Raw genomic sequence first — 19,256 nt, 5'->3', positions numbered from 1 at the left:
TCTATACTGTTTACTTTATTTATATAAACTAGTGATCGCCCAGTGGTCGAAATTCGACCATAATTAATTTAAATTATAAGTTTATTAACATTATGAAGGTTCTGTCGTCAAAGACTATACTTCTATAATTATAAACAAAAGAGTATATGTATATATATATATATATTAGGCTATAACTACAATATTTCAATATTCACCTACGTATTTCTTTGTTTTTTTTTCTAACTAAGCCCTAAGGTTGCCTGGAAGAAATAGCTATCGAGCGATAAGGCCGCCTCATTGTGCATTATACTTCTTTTTTTCTTTACAATTCTGTATTAAATTACTCTATGTGGTGTACAATAAAGAATAAATAAATAAATAAAATATTTTAAAACGATTTTTCCTCAAATGAGTGCGAGAAAAACCGTCAGTGCTAGTATATGGAATAAAATAACACATTATATACTGATACCGACTCACATTAGGATTAGGCGTTAAAGTCTGTTGCTTCTTAACTTTTCCTCTCCTCAATATCGGAGGTGGACTGTTTGTATCACATTTCTTAGGAGAAAACATAGACGGTACGATTATCTCTTTGGCTGTTTCTTGCATAGAATACGTTACTGAAAACAATATTAAAATAGTTATTAGTTGAGATTAAATTACTATGAAAAATCTTTATAAATAATAAATCAATAAATATCTTATAACACACACGTTCGTCTGTTCCTATGATAAGCAACTTAATGCTTGTGTTACAGGTAACAGCCGACGGTTATAACTTATTTTTTTTTTGATAAACATACATATAAATAATACATATATAAATAAATATATATATTGCACCCAGACTCAGGCAGGAATCGAACCCGCAACACGCGGAACAGAAAGCAGGGCCACTACAAACTGCGCCAACGGGCTAGTCTAATTTATTTTATAAAATATATGTATGTAATTTAGTTTATACAATATATGTATGTAATTAAAATTACTACAACAACTTTTTTGAATATAGTACCAAAAAAATTCAAATCAATTGTTTCGCTTCAGCCTATCGCAGTCCACTGCTGGACATAGGCCTCCACAAGTTCACGCCAAAAACGGCGTAAACTCATGTGTTCCGACGCTTTTTCTTTACTGTCCAGTTTATATAGATTTTACTTGTTGAGACATTCTATATAAATATTATAAAAAAGAAACTGAAAGTAGAAAACTGTATATCTATTCGTTTGAGTAAATTTACAGAATCCAAATAACCCCTTTATCCATTTTACATGAGTTCAATTTATTTGAATTAGGTTTTTATTTTAAATAATTATAAGAACCTATATATATGTTATATATTATTATATACCTGTGCTTTGATCACTGTTATCGGTTGTAGAAGTCTGACTTAGTAAATTTTTAATAGGAGAATTCATTGGAAGTGTATTGATGTTTATATACCTGTAAAAAGTAACAATGTTTTTATTTTACTATATACACATGGCTCAGTAATTATAATTTATAAAAATTTATGTAAATTCTATATTCAAACGCGCCATCTATAATCTATAAATAGAAATACGGCGCCATCTACCGGAGATCTGTGCAACTTAGATGCCAAAACATTATTACATCACCATACTATACATAGGTATTATGTCATTTATCACCTATTAGCGTTTTATAAAACTAACCGATAAATACACACTAAAGTTGTTTAATAAACATTTTATTTGCGATAACCAATATTGAGATCAATAACTGAGATAAAAACTACCCCTAAAAACCCTATTTAGTTGGACCAAATTACAGATGCTTACAAAATTTGATAAAAATTATTTCAGTGTCTCGGAGTTTATCGCTAAGATACATCGTAACACGAAATTTATATTTATATACATAAGACATTTACACACTGATTTTGAATAAAAAAAAAAAATTTTTGTGTTGGATTTGATTTGGATTGATTATCCATTTACCGAGGAAGGCTTTAGAGCTATGTAATATATATATATATATATATATATATATATATATATATAATTTTTATTCATTCTTATTAGGTCTCTCTTTATTAATAACACAGTTGGTTTATTCAAGAACACTTTCACTATTAGAAAGCTCTACTTTAACGGTCTTACTTATAAACGTTTCTTAATTTTTAATCAATTGCTTAGCAACGGATTAGCAAAAACCTCACTTATAAACACTATTTAGCGTTAAGAAGTCGTTAAGTAGTGTTTAAATAGCCGTCAAATTTAAACACTGCCGAGGCATAGTTTAACTCCTGCTAAGCGGCAAGATGGCGGATTTCACTTAGATCAGCTGTTATATTGTGACGTTTGATCTACTTACTTGCGTGTGTTTGTTAGAAAAAAAAAATTATCATTCTTTGTTTGTTTCTTATCTAAGTAACAGCTAATCAACGTTTATAAGTAAACAAAAGTTAAACATGGATTTGTAGCTTAAGAGCGGTTTAACTAAGCGGTGGCTAAGTATTGCTTAGCGAGATTTTTATAAGTAAGACCGTAAATGCTACATAACACGTAGGATCAAGTGTTCAAAGTGGCTACGAAAGTTTTAAAACTCAGCAATGACAACAATTAAGACTAAAGCAAAAATGATAATGATAATGATTAGTGATATTTAATTCTAAACTTTTTCATTTTCATTTTAAATAATTTTAGTAAAAAAATAATCAAGTTGGTTTAAATTCTTATATAGAAAATAAGTATTTTTTTTTTGTTGGTTTTTATCATCTTGTTTATTTTGTTTTTCCTTTTCTTATTTTCATGTTTGTTAATTTAATTTTAAACAGAAAATAAATAAGTAAATCAATACTCACTCGTAGGGTGATTCAATAATTTCCACGGTATCCGCAGGTACCAAGCCTCCTCTATCTGGAGACTTGGGTATTTGTTGTTGTAAATTATTTAATTGATCCTTTAGTAATTGTCGGAAATGCAAAACTTGTTTCGAAGGCTGACTTGTGTTTGATGAGTTGCTTTGAGTCGATTCATTGAATGGATCCGACCAATTCGACTGTGGATACAAAGTTTTATTATTTTATTTGGAAGAAGACAAAATTTAAACTTTTTTTAGTAGAAGTTGGTTAGCAATTGAAGTCACCAACAATGTTTTAAGAGGTTAATTCTAAAATATCAACTGCAAGTGAAGCAGGTTGTTGTATAAAGCTTTTACAAATTTATTGAATGGAAAGGAAATAATAGTTGGCATTGATTTAAAATGTTATTATATAGTTCGTTAAAATTTTTAAGTTCTTCTAACATAAAATTATAGCTGATAAATATAAAAAGGCTTTGACCAACACAAAAGTTAAACACGTCACATATAAAGTTCACTAACAAACACAAAACTATTACTAATAACTAATTCACAATTGCATATTTATTAACATAAAGCGCAAAATAATAAGACAAAGAAATATAATAAAGAGGTATCACTGTATCATTTTCTGTAACAAGTTTAATTTCTTATTCGCATTGAATTATAAGTCTAACTGTTTAACAGGAGGATCCCAAAAAAATTTTTTTTACATATTTTATAATGGGACAAGCGATCAGACAGTACAATCCGATATATTTCATCATAAAATACAAAATTTGCTGCCCCTAGCGTTTAGAAAAAATAAGACTGCATACTCGATGCTTGAAACTTTGAAAGCCTCTAAATTGTATGGCTCAGAGAAAACCTTAGAACAAAGGTAATTTTTTATAGTTTCCACGTACGCGTGAAGATTGTATATGGGATTCACGGCAACCGCTTGCCATCAGGCATACCATACGTGTCTTTGCTAAGCTATTAATAACAAATTAAAGACACACATACTAAAGAAATTGACGACGCGTTGGCGCATCTGATGCAAGCATTATTCAGTGCTTGTCGCCTTCGCTCATCGCTCACAACAAACGTTTGTATTGGTCATACAGATGTACATATGATGTATGACCAATACAAATGTATGTATAGGTGTTGCTTGTGTGTTGTGTTTCCAACACCGGAGAAAATCATATTTGGGGCCATTAATTGTGAAGCGTTTATGTTTATATTTTAAAAATAAGCAGGCAAGCAAGCAAACTAACGTCATTATAAGCGACAGTAACCCTTCGGTCCTCCGGTCCATCGTATCTCTTTCTCTTCTTTCTAATGTTCTCAAAACTATCTAACAGCTCAGGCTCATATTTTCTCCTCATTGTTGAGTTCCAATGATTCTTTATCGCGTTGTCTGTCCTGGAATTAGATATTAACATAATGTTATTATAAATAATAATGTACTAGTTTTTATTAAAATTGTTTAGATTTTTACGAGATTTTTGTTTAAATGATTATTTAAACAAAAATCTCTATGGTATTTATAACGACAAATACATAGCAACCAATGGAATCAGAAAGAAAAAATTGAAAATATTTTCCTGATTTAGATGTTCATCCTTAGGAATGTGAACCAACACTATTCGATTTCGGAGAGCAAGTAAAAACATTAGTCTTGGTTGTAATCACAAACCGTTTCCTATGTTCGGAAAACAATTTACCGAATCCCGGTGCAGAAGCGAGCTGGATGCTCTTACCTTTCTCCTAAATATTTATTGAGAAGAGGCAAGTTAATTAGACATTAACAGGCTAATGCTAGTCTAACACAGTAAACACTACTTATAACAACATAACAAAACAACACACTTTATTGTACACCAAAACAGAAATAAAACATATCAGATTGACTTGAACAAAGTATCTTAATGTGCAAAGGGCTGCCGAGAGATGTTATTGTGTTGGTGTAGTTGTACAAATTGTAATATACCATTTAAAGTGAGACATAAATACATACATACATACATACATACATGCATACATATATATACAACTTTATTCACACTGGATATCAAGAAAATGCTTATTACAATAAGTTAACCAATATTTATACTTTTAACTCACCTGCCTGGCAGTAACTTAGCTATTTTAGCCCACTGGTTGCCGAGCTGTTTGTGAGCTTGGTATATGATTCTATCTTCGTGTTCCGTCCAAGCGGATTTCTTTATTGAAGGATTCAAGTGGTTGTGCCAGCGTTCTCTGTAAAAGAAACAGACGTAATCAATATAATACGTAGTTTTTATTAATTCTTTTTTCATTATTCTAAGTAAGATAGCATCTACGAAAAAACTCTTAGCTTTGAGTTTAAATAAAGAGTAAATATATAGAGATATATGGGTCAGAAAAATATATATGTTATTTATTTATTTATATACATTTTCACAAACCAATACAAGGTTTTAACAATACGAAAAATGATATTAAATAATTGTGTTTGCTCGCAAACGAAAAAAAAACCGACTTCAATTACATCGACAAGTAATACAACGTAGATCGACGAAAAAATAGTCAAGCAACTACGCGTTATCAAAGATTACTCAAAAAGTAGTTATCAGATCTCGATAAAATTTATATGTGACTACATGATAAACATCAGCTTTTGATTAAATTAAAAATTATCAAAATCGGTACACCCAGTAAAAAGTTATTGCGGATTTTCGAGAGTTTCCCTCGATTTCTCTGGGACTCCATCATCAGATCCTGGTTTCCTTATCATGGTACCAAACTAGGGATATCCCCTTTCCAACAAAAAAAGAATTATCAAAATCGGTACATCCAGTAGAAAGTTATGCAGTATAATACAACATAGGTCGACGAAAAAAGCGTCAAGTAAAAACGCATTATTAGATATAACTCGAAAAGTAGTTGTTAGATCTCAAATAAATTTAAATGGGACCAATTGACACACCACCTTTCGATTAAAACAAAATTTGTCGAAATCGGTCTACCCGGTCAAAAGTTCTGATGTAACATACATAAAAAAAAATACATTCGAATTGAGAACCTGCTCCTTTTTTGGAATTCGGTTAAAAAATAGAAATTGCATCAGTTTCAACAGGCGGCCTTATCGCTAATACAGCGATCTCTCCAGGCAACCTTTGGGCAGAGGACTAACATGGCGCAAATATTTTATGTAACAGGAATATATACAAATACATACAAATAAACATACACATGCACATATTATACTCATATACATACATATAAACAATATACATATTATACTGACACACATATATACACAAATACATTATATACTGTATGTATACACACAACTTGGTCAATTTTAAATTCTATATATTATATCGTCAATCCATAATTTTATATACGTAATAAACGATGACTAAAATTCCATTTATAAAGATTATATAATTAATTCTTTACAGATTCATATGCTTTTAACCTTTAAACCTGATTATATTCGTGAACGTAACAATTATTGTAATTCCTTCGAATCTAAATTAAGTAAATTAATTAAACTAAATTTCATTAAAAACTTATCTTATTATTTTTGAACATGAAATAAAACTACTAACAGGAAGCAAAAACTATATGGCCAAATATCGATTGACATAATAATGAAGCCATAATGCTTTTCATCAGAAAAAAAAATTGTAGATCAACAAAAATATCAATTGTAAGTACCGGTCACAACTTAAAAATAATTATTATTATAATTACAAAAACCTTGAGTTTTTTATATATTAAGTATATGATAAATAATTATTCATTTTAAAGTAAATAGGAAATAACAAAGTAGCATTACCTGCACTGTTTTCCTATCCTGCCCTTCAGATGCCTCGCGATTAATGTCCATTTCTTTGGACCGAACTTAGCAACTAACTCCGTTACTTTTTCATCCTCCTGAAACGTAAAAAAATATGTAATTAATATACAGTTAACGTTTATGTATCTATAATATTCATATATATTACACTTCATACGCTTCAGCCTGTAGTATCCCACTGCTGGGCATAGGCCTCCTTTCCCATGTAGGAGAAGGATCAGTTAATCCACCGCTGCTGTAATGCGGATTGGCGGATATATTCCCTACTATGAGTAACGATCGCTGTCAACATGATAACAACCGGGTCCGACTGCTTAACGTGCTCTCCGAAGGGCGGTGGGGAGACCCCACAAGGACCGCACAAACACCCAGACCACGGCAAACATCTATATGGCCAATATAATTGTCGTGTGCTGGGATCGAACCCGCAACCGCCAACGCAACAGCCACAAACCAGTGCTGTGACCGTTGTGGCAACGCGTCGTCTTCATATATATTAGAAGTTAGTTTAGAGAACAAATTAATATCCTAAACAAACGCCATGATATGAGTTGAGAGGTTGTTTTGTTTCGTTACAAGACCAGTCTTACCTACATTTTATTTACTATACGGTCAATATTTGAATTAAATGTATCTATCGCATTTATTATATGAATGCAACGGGTTTGTGTAGTGATTTATTATTTCTTTCGCACAAGTAAGTGTTTGATGATTAGGACAAAACCTCGTATATAGATATAGACAAAGATTAAGTGATAGTTTTCATTTAATCCTAAAATTTCCATTAAATTGAGGCTTTGCATGAAGATAGTCGAGTTCTATACATTATCTCAATCATTCGTTACGCACTAATTTCGAATACCATTACATCAAAAGTACATCAATAAAAGAATCACAAAAAAAGCAATCATCAAATTATCAATGGTCAGAACGATAAAAAACAAAAGGATATGCTATCTTTACAATATGAGAAGTCGTTATTTTGCAAGGCGATCGAGTATTGTAAAAAATATTATAAAAATATATCCGTTGAATCAGCTGAGCGGCGAGTGTTTGAATATACTCGTCGAACGGCAAACATTCGCCTTTTAAGTGTTCAAATCTGTATACAGTCATTTTTTTTTGGACATAATTTTGAATAAAATATTTATGTTTTAATTTAAAATCCTAATTTGAATGGAGTTATAATGCAAATTATTCATTATCATTTATTACATTTTAGCAATCATTTTTGAAGTGAAACTTCTGTGGAATCGCTGTGATTTGCAACTCGATGAAACGAAAATGCGTTACGATATATGTAGAAACAAAGACATAAATGCACAAGAGAGAATGTACACAGTATTTTATATTCTCAGTGAAAAAATTCTTCTACTACTTTTCTTTTTTTTTTTTATAAATAAAGTTATGTCCACAGGCTTAAAGTGCCCATGCTTTTGTTATTCCGATTTTTAGTTTTATTACTGATCGTTTACTTGTTACACTACTGCAGCTTACATTAAGAGAACTAATTATTCTGTCTTAGTATCCCTAATGCAGACGTGAGTCCACCGACCAAAATTATGCTAAACTTAATTGATATCTTACATGCAAAAAGACAGAATTATATTGCGCCTTACTTTAATTATTGTTGTCACTATTATAATTATTATTATTATTATAGATACTTGCTATCTATAATATATGTACACTTATTGTCTAGTTAACGTATATGTACACTTATGGCCTACTTGGCCTACTTACAATATACACTTAACTACTTTCTACTACTTTTCAGAACTCATCAGAAGTATCACATCTGCCGTGTGTGAATTGCCCACACACATTTTTGTTTTGTTTTAATATTTGTAACTCACATTCAAAGTAACTTACAGTAGTATAGTAAATGTAACTTACATTAGTTAAATATTTGTAATACATAGGTATTACCAACGGTATGGCGAAAGACTTGACGTTAGTATCATTTTTTAGCTTTTACCCAATATATTTATAATAACATAACCCAATATATTTATATATAATTGGAGTTGAAAATATTTACAAAAGTAATTTCCTATAATAATAATCCTTTCCGAGTACTTTTCGAGTGTAAAATTTTTATAAATAGTTTTATACTATACATTAACCTGCCAAATATATCCATCACAAGGTACAATTACAACATTTCATACAACATATAACCAAAAGTTTGCTACGATTCGATAATAATTAAAGTTGCAATAAACTATTTATTGTTTTGTCTTATGATTTAGACACGGTACATATAAAACATCTTTGAAAGAATGTAAAGCCATTTTTATCATTTCAAAGAGATTTCACAGCATTTTTTTTCCTTTACTTTTGTCGATTGTCTTCAGGATGAGCGTATTGTTTCAAGTATTTATTAAGGTGACCGAAACTAAAGATACACCGTTGTAGTCGTATGAGTGAATAATAAATATTATAATTGTCTTTGCAGGCAAACGAAGAAAAACCGATTTCAATTACTCGTATATCGACAAGTAATACAACGTAGGTAGACAAAAAAATAGTCAAGTAAATACGCATTATAAAAGATTACTCCAAAAGTTGTATTCAGATCTCGATGAAATTTAAATGTAACCACATGATTAACATCGGCTTTTGATTAAATTAAAAATTATCAAAGTACACCCAGTAAAAAGTTATGCGGATTTTCTAGAGTTTTCCTCGATTTCTCTGGGATCCCATCATCAGATCCTGGTTTCCTTATCATTGTACCAAACTAGGAATATCTCCTTTCCAACAAAAAAAGAATTATCAAAATCGGTTCATAAACGAAGGAGTTATCCTCGAACATACATACATAATACATATATATGGTCCAATTGAGTAACTTCCTCCTTTTTTGAAGTCGGTTAATAAATTTTTACAGCCCAAACCATCCTTGATATAAAGGAAACGGAAAAATATATTTTTAAGCAAATTGTTATTATATTTTGTAATGCACTAGTGCAGATTTCTAAATACAATACATTTTTCTATCTTTATCGATATTGCTTTTAAGAAATTCTAAATTTGTAATATGAATTAAAAATCGATTTTATCGTGTGCTAAAATTGCTCTAGCAAATTGGTCATGCCTAAAATGAATTTCAATACTAATAATAAATAGTAATATTCAATACACGTTTTTACTATTGTTATTGTACAAAAAATTCTTTCATGTGTATAATTGGCGTCCTTGGATCCTAGTACTATAACTAATATTCACTGGGTATTTGAGAACGCGGTCACGATTGTTGATTATATCATCTTTATAATTTAACTAGGCATTACTTTGTGTGACATGTGCTTTTCTTGTTTTTGTAGGTTATGCCGACATTTTGCCGACAAGGCTGTTAAGAATAATACTAAAGATTTTTTTTATCTTTCTCGTATAGAAAGATCTTCATCAGACTTCTCCATTCGATTGAGTATACTTAGTTTTTTAGCTTATGTGAATTAGCTTAAAAAGATTTTTTTTTTGTTATATTTTCAGATTGTTTCAGTTTAGACACATATTTTTGAGGTTTACGTTTTAAAACGCTATTTAACTATTTTTTTAATTATATCTTGTACAATCATAAGTGTACATATGTGGTGTACCATTAATTAAATATAACTGTTTGTTGCCAAATGAAAAAAACCGACTTCAATTACATGAACCAGTAATACAACGTAGGTAGACGAAAAAACAGTCAAGTGAATGCGGATTATTATAAATAACTCAAAAATAACTAGTTAGATATCGATCAAATTTAATTTGGACCACACGACAAGCATTCGATTTCGGTTAAAACAAGAATCACCGAAATCGATACATCCACTAAAAAGTTTTGAGGTAACAGACATAAAAAAGGGAAAAAAATACAGTCGGATTGAGAACAGCCCCTTTTTCCTCCTTCCTCCTCCTTTTTAAGTCGATTAAAGTAATGAGTTTCGTGTCTTATTTTTTGTTTGGTCACAATAAATACAAGACAATAGCCTGTCTGTTAGCCACTTGTTAGCAATTGGGAAGTGCGTTGTCCAATAGTTGTAAACCCAGGTAAAACTGAGTAATACCTCTAGTATATATTATTTAAACGAAACGTTATATTACTGTAATATCTATACCAACAAGTTAGTTGTTAAATCATCATTACAGCCTATACAGTCCACTGCTGGACATAGGCCTCCACAAGTTTACGTCAAAAATAACGTGAACTCATATGTTTTAAGAATTTAGCCACCCCCTCTCTTCCCGGGGGTGTCGTAAGAGGCGACTAAGGGATAACAAGGTTCCACAACCATCTTGGAACTTAAGAAGCTGACCGATGGCGAGATAACCATCCAACTGCTGGCTTTGAAATACACAGGCCGAAGACGGGCAGCAGCGTCTTTGGTGCGACAAAGCCAGTACTGCGGTCACCAACCCGCCTGCCCAGCGTGGTGACTATGGGCAAAACATATGAGTTCAGTTGTTAAATAAAACTGTACAATTATTTCAAACTAGCTATTCCGCACGATTTCATCCGCATTAATTTGAGGAAAAATGGCCTATGGCCTCCTCTGTAAATGGGCTATCCAACACAAAAAGAATTTTTCGATTCGAACCACTATCAGTAGTACCTGAGAATAGCGCGTTTAAGCAAAAAACGAACTTTTCAGCTCAATAATATCGTAGTTGTAGACATAAATTCGAAAAAATTTCGCTCTCAAAAATTGAGTTATTTCATATCTATTTCGGTAAGTACTCTCGCGCGGGGAACACGTTTTCCCGCGTAAATCCTAATTTCGCGAGAATTCCGGGATAAAAAAGTAGTCTATATGTTACTCCAAAATCTCCTTTATCTTCTTGTGTAAGTCCCATAAAAATCGGTTCAGCCGTTTCGAAGATTAGTCCGGGCGAATCGAAAGAAAGACAGACAGACAAAAAATGAAAATAGTTTGTGATTTAGTACCTCTCGTGTAAATAACTAAAAACACTTTAAAAAAACCGGTACTTTGAAATCACAGACAGACACTTCAATTTTATTTATATGTATAGATTAGCTGACCCGACTGACGTCCTGTTTTGCCAAATGTCAGACACGTGAAGTTAAAAAATCGTTACATTTTCCGAAGTTTTCCATTCTTCTGGATATCTTGCAATACGAACCTTCTATGTATTATAAAGGTTTTAAAAATGTCAAATCTGTCCAGCCGTTCTCTAGTTTGCACTTAGAGTTTTATTGGTAATTTATACAGCTTGCTAAACAGTTAATACATATATTTTTAGCATCATATGTTTGACAGGTTCCCAGCGACTCGAAAACACAATTGCCTTAATGGATCTAAGCACAGAGCCCCCAGCTAATCGGTTGAGAATCATTACTGTGACAGGCAAACAGACAAAAAAATCAAGGTCGGTCTAAGTCACGGACTAAACGTGTCGACGATTGCGAAGATGTTTAGTCATTTTTATTTGATGAGCTAATTGTTTTCACGTTTTTTTTTATACAGTCAAATATTTATAAATTACATATACACCCACGTGTATGAATTCCAATAAAAACTCGTTTATCTATCATATCTATAGAAATAAAAAAAGAATAGCTTAATGTGTTGCTAGATCGCAATATTTCAAAACCAATTCAGCTAATTCTTCTTTTTAAAAATTTCTTATTCTTTCTACAAAGTTCGCACGGAAAGGAAAATTAGAAATAATTGCGCAAAAAAATCCGATAATTTACGAAAATGGATTATTAGATTTTCGCATTTGTAAGTTCAGAAGAATTAACAACGTCTCTCGGAGCCATCTTATTATTAATATCTATTTGTTTATAATAAACTCACTGAAAATTATCTGAATACATTTTAAACTATTATTTATTTTTTAACCGACTTCTAAAAAAGGAGGAGGTTCTCAATTCGACTGTATTTTTTTTTGTGTATGTTCATCAGAACTTTTGACTGGGTGGAGCGATTTCGACAAATTTTCTTTTAATCGAAAGGTGGTGTGTGCCAATTGGTCCCATTTAAATTTATTTGAGATCTAACAACTACTTTTCGAGCTATATCTAATAATGCGTTTTTACTTGACGCTTTTTTCGTCGACCTACGTTGTATTATACCGCATAACTTTCTGGATATACCGATTTTGATAATTCTTTTTTTGTTGGAAAGGAGATATCCCTAGTTTGGTATCATGATAAGGAAACCAGGATCTGATGATGGGATCCCAGAGAAATTGATGGAAATTCTTGAAAATCCGCAATAACTTTTTACTGGGTGTACCGATTTTGATAATTCTTTTTTTGTTGGAAAGAAGATATCCTTAGTTTAGTACCATGATAAGGAAACCAGGATCTGATAATGGGATCCTAGAGAAATCGAGGGAACTTCTTGAAAATCCGCAATAACTTTTTACTGGGTGTATCGATTTTAATAATTTTTAATTTAATTGAAAGCTGATGTTTGTCATGTGGTCACATATAAATTTCATTGAGATCTGATAACTACTTTTTGAGTAATCTTTGATAACGCGCAGTTACTTGAGTATTTTTTCGTCGATCTACGTTGTATTACTCGTCGATGTAATTGAATTCGGTTTTTTTTTTTCGTTTGCGAGCAAACACAATTATGTATGTATTTGATTCTTATTATAATATTTCTTTGAACGACGGTTGAATAAAATAATTATAACAAAACTGTAAAAACCCATTTTAGTATGTATGGGTTATAAAAAAATATTTTCATCTTACATTTAAAATTTCAAGTGTCCCCGCCTAGTCCACATTCCATTCAAATCTTTGATCTTTCCATTCAAATATAGATAAATTTGTTATTTGGTTCAAATGTTATTTATGCTTAGCACCATTTACGGAAACAAGATTAAAAAGGAAGTCGTTTTATCTAAAGAAATAATATTGTTTTTCCAAGAGTATGCTGTTTTCATTCTCAAAAAAGAGAATATCTATTTTATAATAGGTACTTATGCTTTTTGTTAGTCTTTATTTTGAGTTTAAAAAATGTTAAAAAATGCATGCGAACCCTTAAAAAAGCGGTTAGCGGACATAGGTCTATGACATTGAGGCTATAGGACAAAAACAAAATTACTTTTAAGGGCCCTTTCCATCGGTTATGGATAACGCTATTTGACGGATGACGATACAAATCACATACAAATAGACTTCGACAGCGGGAGGTAGAATAGGCCATTAGGACCTGTTATTTCTCCTCAATTAATAAACTACAATTATAAAACTAATACATGCAAATAGAAATATCTCATAAATATAGTAGAATTCGATGTTAAAAAAGAATAATGAATCAAATTTAACTGTCGAATACCGCCATCCGTCAAATAGCATTATCAACAACTGATGAAAGAGCCCTTAATAAGAAAGAGTATTTAAAAAAATATCCTATCGCAATCCACTGCTGGACAGAAGCCTCCACAAATTCGCGCCAAAAACAGCGTGAACTCATGTATGTGTGTTGTCCATAGTCACCACGCTAGGTAGGCTAGTGACCAGCCCTGCGGCTGGCTTTTTTGCATCGAAGACGCTGCTGCCCGTCTTCAGCCTGTGTATTTCGTCGACCTACGTAGTATTATACCGCATAACTTTTCACTGGGTTACCGATTTTGATAATACTTGCTTTAATCAAAAGCTCATGCTTGTCATGTGGTTGTATTTAAATTTGATCGAGATCTTATGAGGACTTTGAGTAATATTTGATAGCGCGTATTTAATTTACCTTTTTTTCGTCTACTTACGTTGTATTACTTGTCGATGTAATTAAATTAGTTTTTTTTTTCGTTTGCGAGCAAACTCAATTATTTAACATTTGCAAGTACATGCTGGCAAAAAATTAAACGTCTTGAGCTTTAACATGGGCAGGTAAGCAAAAGTTTTAAAATATGTCTACTTTAATCTCTACTATTAGTTAAACAATACTTTTATTCTGTATGGGGTCCTATTCTGCACAGTTTTTTTAAATAGAGTAACTGAGAAATTTCTTGCCGAATCTTCTCTGCAGAATCTACATTGTTTTGTAGTACCTCGACCTTACAGAATATCATAGCTAAACAATACTGCTTTCAAACAGTGTTGTATTCCTGTTGGTGAGTGAGGTGACCAGAATTCCCGGGAGCATCCGGGATAAGATTGGCAACGCGCTTTCGATGCTTATGGTGTTACAGACGTCTACAAGCTACGGTAAACGTTTGTTGTAGCTGAGGCGTACGCTTGTTTGCCGACCTGGTTATATATATTTTAAAAAAGGTTCACTTACGGCCAGTTTCAATACTCTTTTCGCTGATTTTGATTACTAGAGATAGAATTTTTACGTAAACACCATACAAATTGTGTCAAAAAACTATCACTAATAAGCAAAATGAGAGATAGATAAATTATTGTAAAAGGCCGTAAGTAAGTAAATTAAGTCACTAAAACAAATATAATTATAAATTGTAAAACAAAGCATATTTGAATAAAATAGTTTTTGATTTTTATTTTGATATATTAGCAGAAACTTTAATAACTATTTTATTCATGAATTGACATTAAAATCATTAAAAAGTATACAATAAGAGATGAATACAGTAGGTCAAGCAAAATGTTTAAATGTAGGTAATCAGATATTATCAAATAATGATGTCAGATGTCGTCTGTTTAATTTTTATTTTTAATTAATTCATAAGTTTTTTATGTTCTTATTGTAACTAGAAGCATAAAATACAAATACATATAGACACATCTAATGAATATTTCGCTTTGACCCGCGTAATTTCCGAACCTGTGGGAATATCGGGATAAAATAACATAACCCTTCTTGGCAATCGAAGAAAAAGTAGCCTATGTATAATTCTGGATCTAGATATAAAGTTTAATTGCAATCTCTTCAGTAGTTTTACCATAAATATTAACAAACATACGTCCATTTTCGCAAATTTTCTGCAATTACAATAAAAGGAATTGTAAATCATGTTAAAACATCATTTTCAAAACGCTTTCTAACCTCTGTATTGATAAAAAATACCAACAGCAGTTTATCTTTTTAATTTTGTCATATTTAAATATAAACTGATTAACTCGTTAAAAATATTAAAAAAAATTAATGTTATAATAATATTACGTTTAAATATTCTTTCATTGAAGTGTACGTACTGCAAACGAAGAACCTGCCTAATCTGAATAATAATCAAATTAATTTTGTTCTCATACTAGGAAACTTCAGAGACGCCCACACAGTATAATTTAAGAGGACAACTATGTAGGTGTATTAATTAAGACATAAAAAACTACGAAGATAAAAACAGGCAAATTGAAATGTGTTCCTTAAAAACATTTTTGATGCCAAAAACGTATTCAAAACTTATTTATTTTCTTTAAATAACAGAATATATTAGTTAAAATTGATAGAAGAAGTTATGAACTTACACAACGGTCGAAATCTCGAAGTCGTCTAAGCATAACATCTACGTACCAATAGATAAAACTCGGCTGTATAACAATTTGAAATTGTGATTAGTATTTATGTCAAGTGTTGATGATCAATAGATCTTTATATTGGAGTGGTTCAAAGAAGACCACCAAGGACTTCTTGCGATATAGAAAGATAAATTCATATGAACTTTGTACATCTAGTACGCCAATGCAGGACGTCAAAGATATTTTTCTGTTAGGAAACCATTCACAGAATCTTAATATTACGTTATTAATACTTTTATCAAATTATAAGCTTACTAACCAGTCAATTTCGTTAAAAAACTTTAGTAATGAAGCAATTATTAACATTTTTTTTCTTTAGAAACTTTCCAGTATACCTACGATAAATATAGATGGTGTGGTATTCCTTAGAAGTAGCAATACATGTATATTTAATATGAGAAACTTGAAGAATAAATATGTGCACAATCTAGTACTCTTTATTTATATTGTTAAATACTTGTGTTTTTTTATCAGGCCACCTACAAACATTAAATCTTTTTATCATTCATAAGACGGGCGATGTACATAAAACTAGTCGTACATAATTTTATAAGTCAAAGAAATATAAGCATTATGTTATGTTAATAAAAACGTAAATACCATTCGGGACGTGGTATACAATAAATTGTCGGCATTCAATTTTAACAGATGATATCAACATAACTATGCTTTTACGACAATATTTAAATTTAAGTAATAAATATACACAATATTTAAATTAAAGAATTGTATTTGGTCTTTTGAAATAAATTTTAAAGTGCTTTTTGCTATTCATATAAATATAACTAAAATAAAGGTGCATATTAGATCGCACGAAAAACATAACCCTTCTTGACAGTCGGGTAATGACTCAAAGCGATCCCCGGTAAGTTAATAAATATGTACGGGATTCAGAAACACAATATAAATATAAATGTCTTAAGTACGACAAACACAAGCGTAGTCTATGCATATAATGTCATGAACGACATCTAATCTACAGACACTAGCGCAATAACTAGTTTTTTATACAACTAGGTCGGGGAACAAACGTACGATTACAACCATAGCTTATAGACAGACGTATGCAACACCAGAAGCATTGCAAGAGTGTTGCCGACCCTACCTCCCGATCCTCATCAACTCTTACCTTCCTCACCACAGGAACCTACTACTTGAGAGTAACGTTTTTTAGCTGTGGTCTTCTGTAAGATTGAGGCACTCCCCCAGTCGAGTTGCTCTAGATTTTGAAAGGAATATTTCTTGATGTGCCCTACCTCGATAATTGCTGTGACCATTGTACCAAACCTAAGTTAATAAATTTAACACGTAAAGAACATTTTATTGTGATACGTAATGCAATCATTATTGCAATTTTTTTTTTGTGAGTAAAATATTCTGACATACAAAAGATTGAACCTAAGTTTACATACGTATCTCAAGTATGATGTCATACATGACCCAACATAAGACCTATTAAACGCCAGCAATGCTGTGTTAATGTTTGTGAATTTAAAATTCACAACGCGTTCAAACGACAATAGGCTCATTCATGAAATCTGAGAAATAAAGAATACTAAAGTAGAGTTATTTCGGACATTAATAGGAAAATTATTTCAAGCTATTTATTTATTGGCTATGTTTATTCAAATTTTTTTATAGTTAATGTTTACTAAGCCATAGATGGAATAAGTTATAATTTAGTACAAGAGAAAATTTACTTTTGTAATAAAAATATATTAAGTTTTTTGTTAAAATGTGTTTGATTTTATTTTTGATGTAACGAAAAAATACTTAGATATAAACCAAAAGATATATATTCGGTCTTCGATCGGTGCAGGTTCGATCCCGATTTTTGATATGATATTAAAAAATATTTAGAATTTCCTAATGTAACACAAAAATAAAATCGTACAATCATCAATATACATATAATCCAATATAAATTACCTTATAATCCTCTACAGATTTATATATACATTCATCTACATTTTTTTACAACCTACAAACAATTAGAACGAAGGTCGTCGCTAGTGAATGAATGTGAGATGCATTCACCACGCGTGCAAGTTACTGACCCGAGTTGATGACTCACCTTCCTTTGCACTATTAGACTGAATGGCGAATACTATACGTTTGTTTAACCGTTTCCGTAATTATAGGCATTAGTTTCTTGAACTAGAATACCTAAAACGTATTGAAGTTATACTTCATTTGGCGCGTTGGGAAAAAGGATGAAAGTAAATTTTTACGATGCGCGCGCACACTGTCATAAAAAACCGACACCCTGAGGTTAGCTAGTCGACATAGAAGAAGTTAGCAACGTGAAGTTAGCTAGCCAATGAAGTATAAATTCTTACGTGCGTACATAAGTACACACACACCCTTTTTTTATGAATTCTACGCCAGTTAAAGACAAGAATGTATCCATTCTTGCAAATCTAAAGAGATCTTTGGGAAAGTTTTTGGCGTTAAAGCATAGAAACCAAAGGCGAGACAAATCGCAAGGGGCCTCGATTGTATTCTATAAAATTTTAAGACGGACAAAAACTGACTGTTCTGGCAATACCAAAAAAAAATATTGTTCTATGCCAAAAAAAAATCAATCAATATTATAATCTTTGCGAAAGAATTAGTCGTAGAAGCACATTATCTACGTGCGTGCACATTTGACAAATACATATTTTGACTAAATTTTTTGTCTTTGACGGTCATATACATATACATAAAACCTAACGATAAAAGAATTAATTTATCAAAAAAAATCCGTCCGCCGTTATAACCGGATTCTTCTTTGTATTGTAAAATTCCGAAATCGAAAAGTTTGAAAATATAAATCGCTCTATTCATTTTATACCTACTTTTACGTGTTATTTGCAAAAAATTGTGCAATAAATAAACTAAAAATAGAGTATACAAACTTACCTCTTTCGTCCAAGGGCCTTTGACTAGTTCAGGGTTTACGACCTTTGTCCACCGCTGTTGACACTGGACGTCAGATCTGTCTGAGAACTGGGCGGCTATCATATCCCAGTTCTCGTTGTACATTTTAACGTACATTTTGAGGACTTTGTCCTGAAAACGTCAAAATATCCTCTTTTATAATTGACTAGCCAAATATTACAAATTATATAATTATATTATACTAAAAAACAACTCGAGCCAATAGTTCTTAAGACC

At 31.3% G+C, this 19,256-nt stretch overlaps 1 protein-coding gene across 1 annotated transcript in view; it reads right to left on the bottom strand.

Moving 5' to 3' along the window:
- LOC123664438 (myb protein) overlaps positions 1-19,256 on the bottom strand; it is a 60,397-nt gene that overhangs the window by 10,174 nt on the left and 30,967 nt on the right. Inside the window, exons 4-10 of the mRNA XM_045598982.1 lie at positions 19,002-19,151; positions 6,623-6,720; positions 4,921-5,055; positions 4,071-4,218; positions 2,813-3,009; positions 1,337-1,428; positions 463-605 (exon numbers count right to left, since the gene is read on the bottom strand). Of these exons, the coding sequence (XP_045454938.1) occupies positions 463-605; positions 1,337-1,428; positions 2,813-3,009; positions 4,071-4,218; positions 4,921-5,055; positions 6,623-6,720; positions 19,002-19,151 (963 nt within the window). The remainder of the gene's footprint in view (positions 1-462; positions 606-1,336; positions 1,429-2,812; positions 3,010-4,070; positions 4,219-4,920; positions 5,056-6,622; positions 6,721-19,001; positions 19,152-19,256) is intronic.

Source organism: Melitaea cinxia, chromosome 22, assembly GCF_905220565.1.
Source record: "Melitaea cinxia chromosome 22, ilMelCinx1.1, whole genome shotgun sequence".
Classification (NCBI taxonomy): domain Eukaryota; kingdom Metazoa; phylum Arthropoda; class Insecta; order Lepidoptera; family Nymphalidae; genus Melitaea; species Melitaea cinxia.
This window is presented reverse-complemented; position numbering and strand designations above follow the sequence as displayed.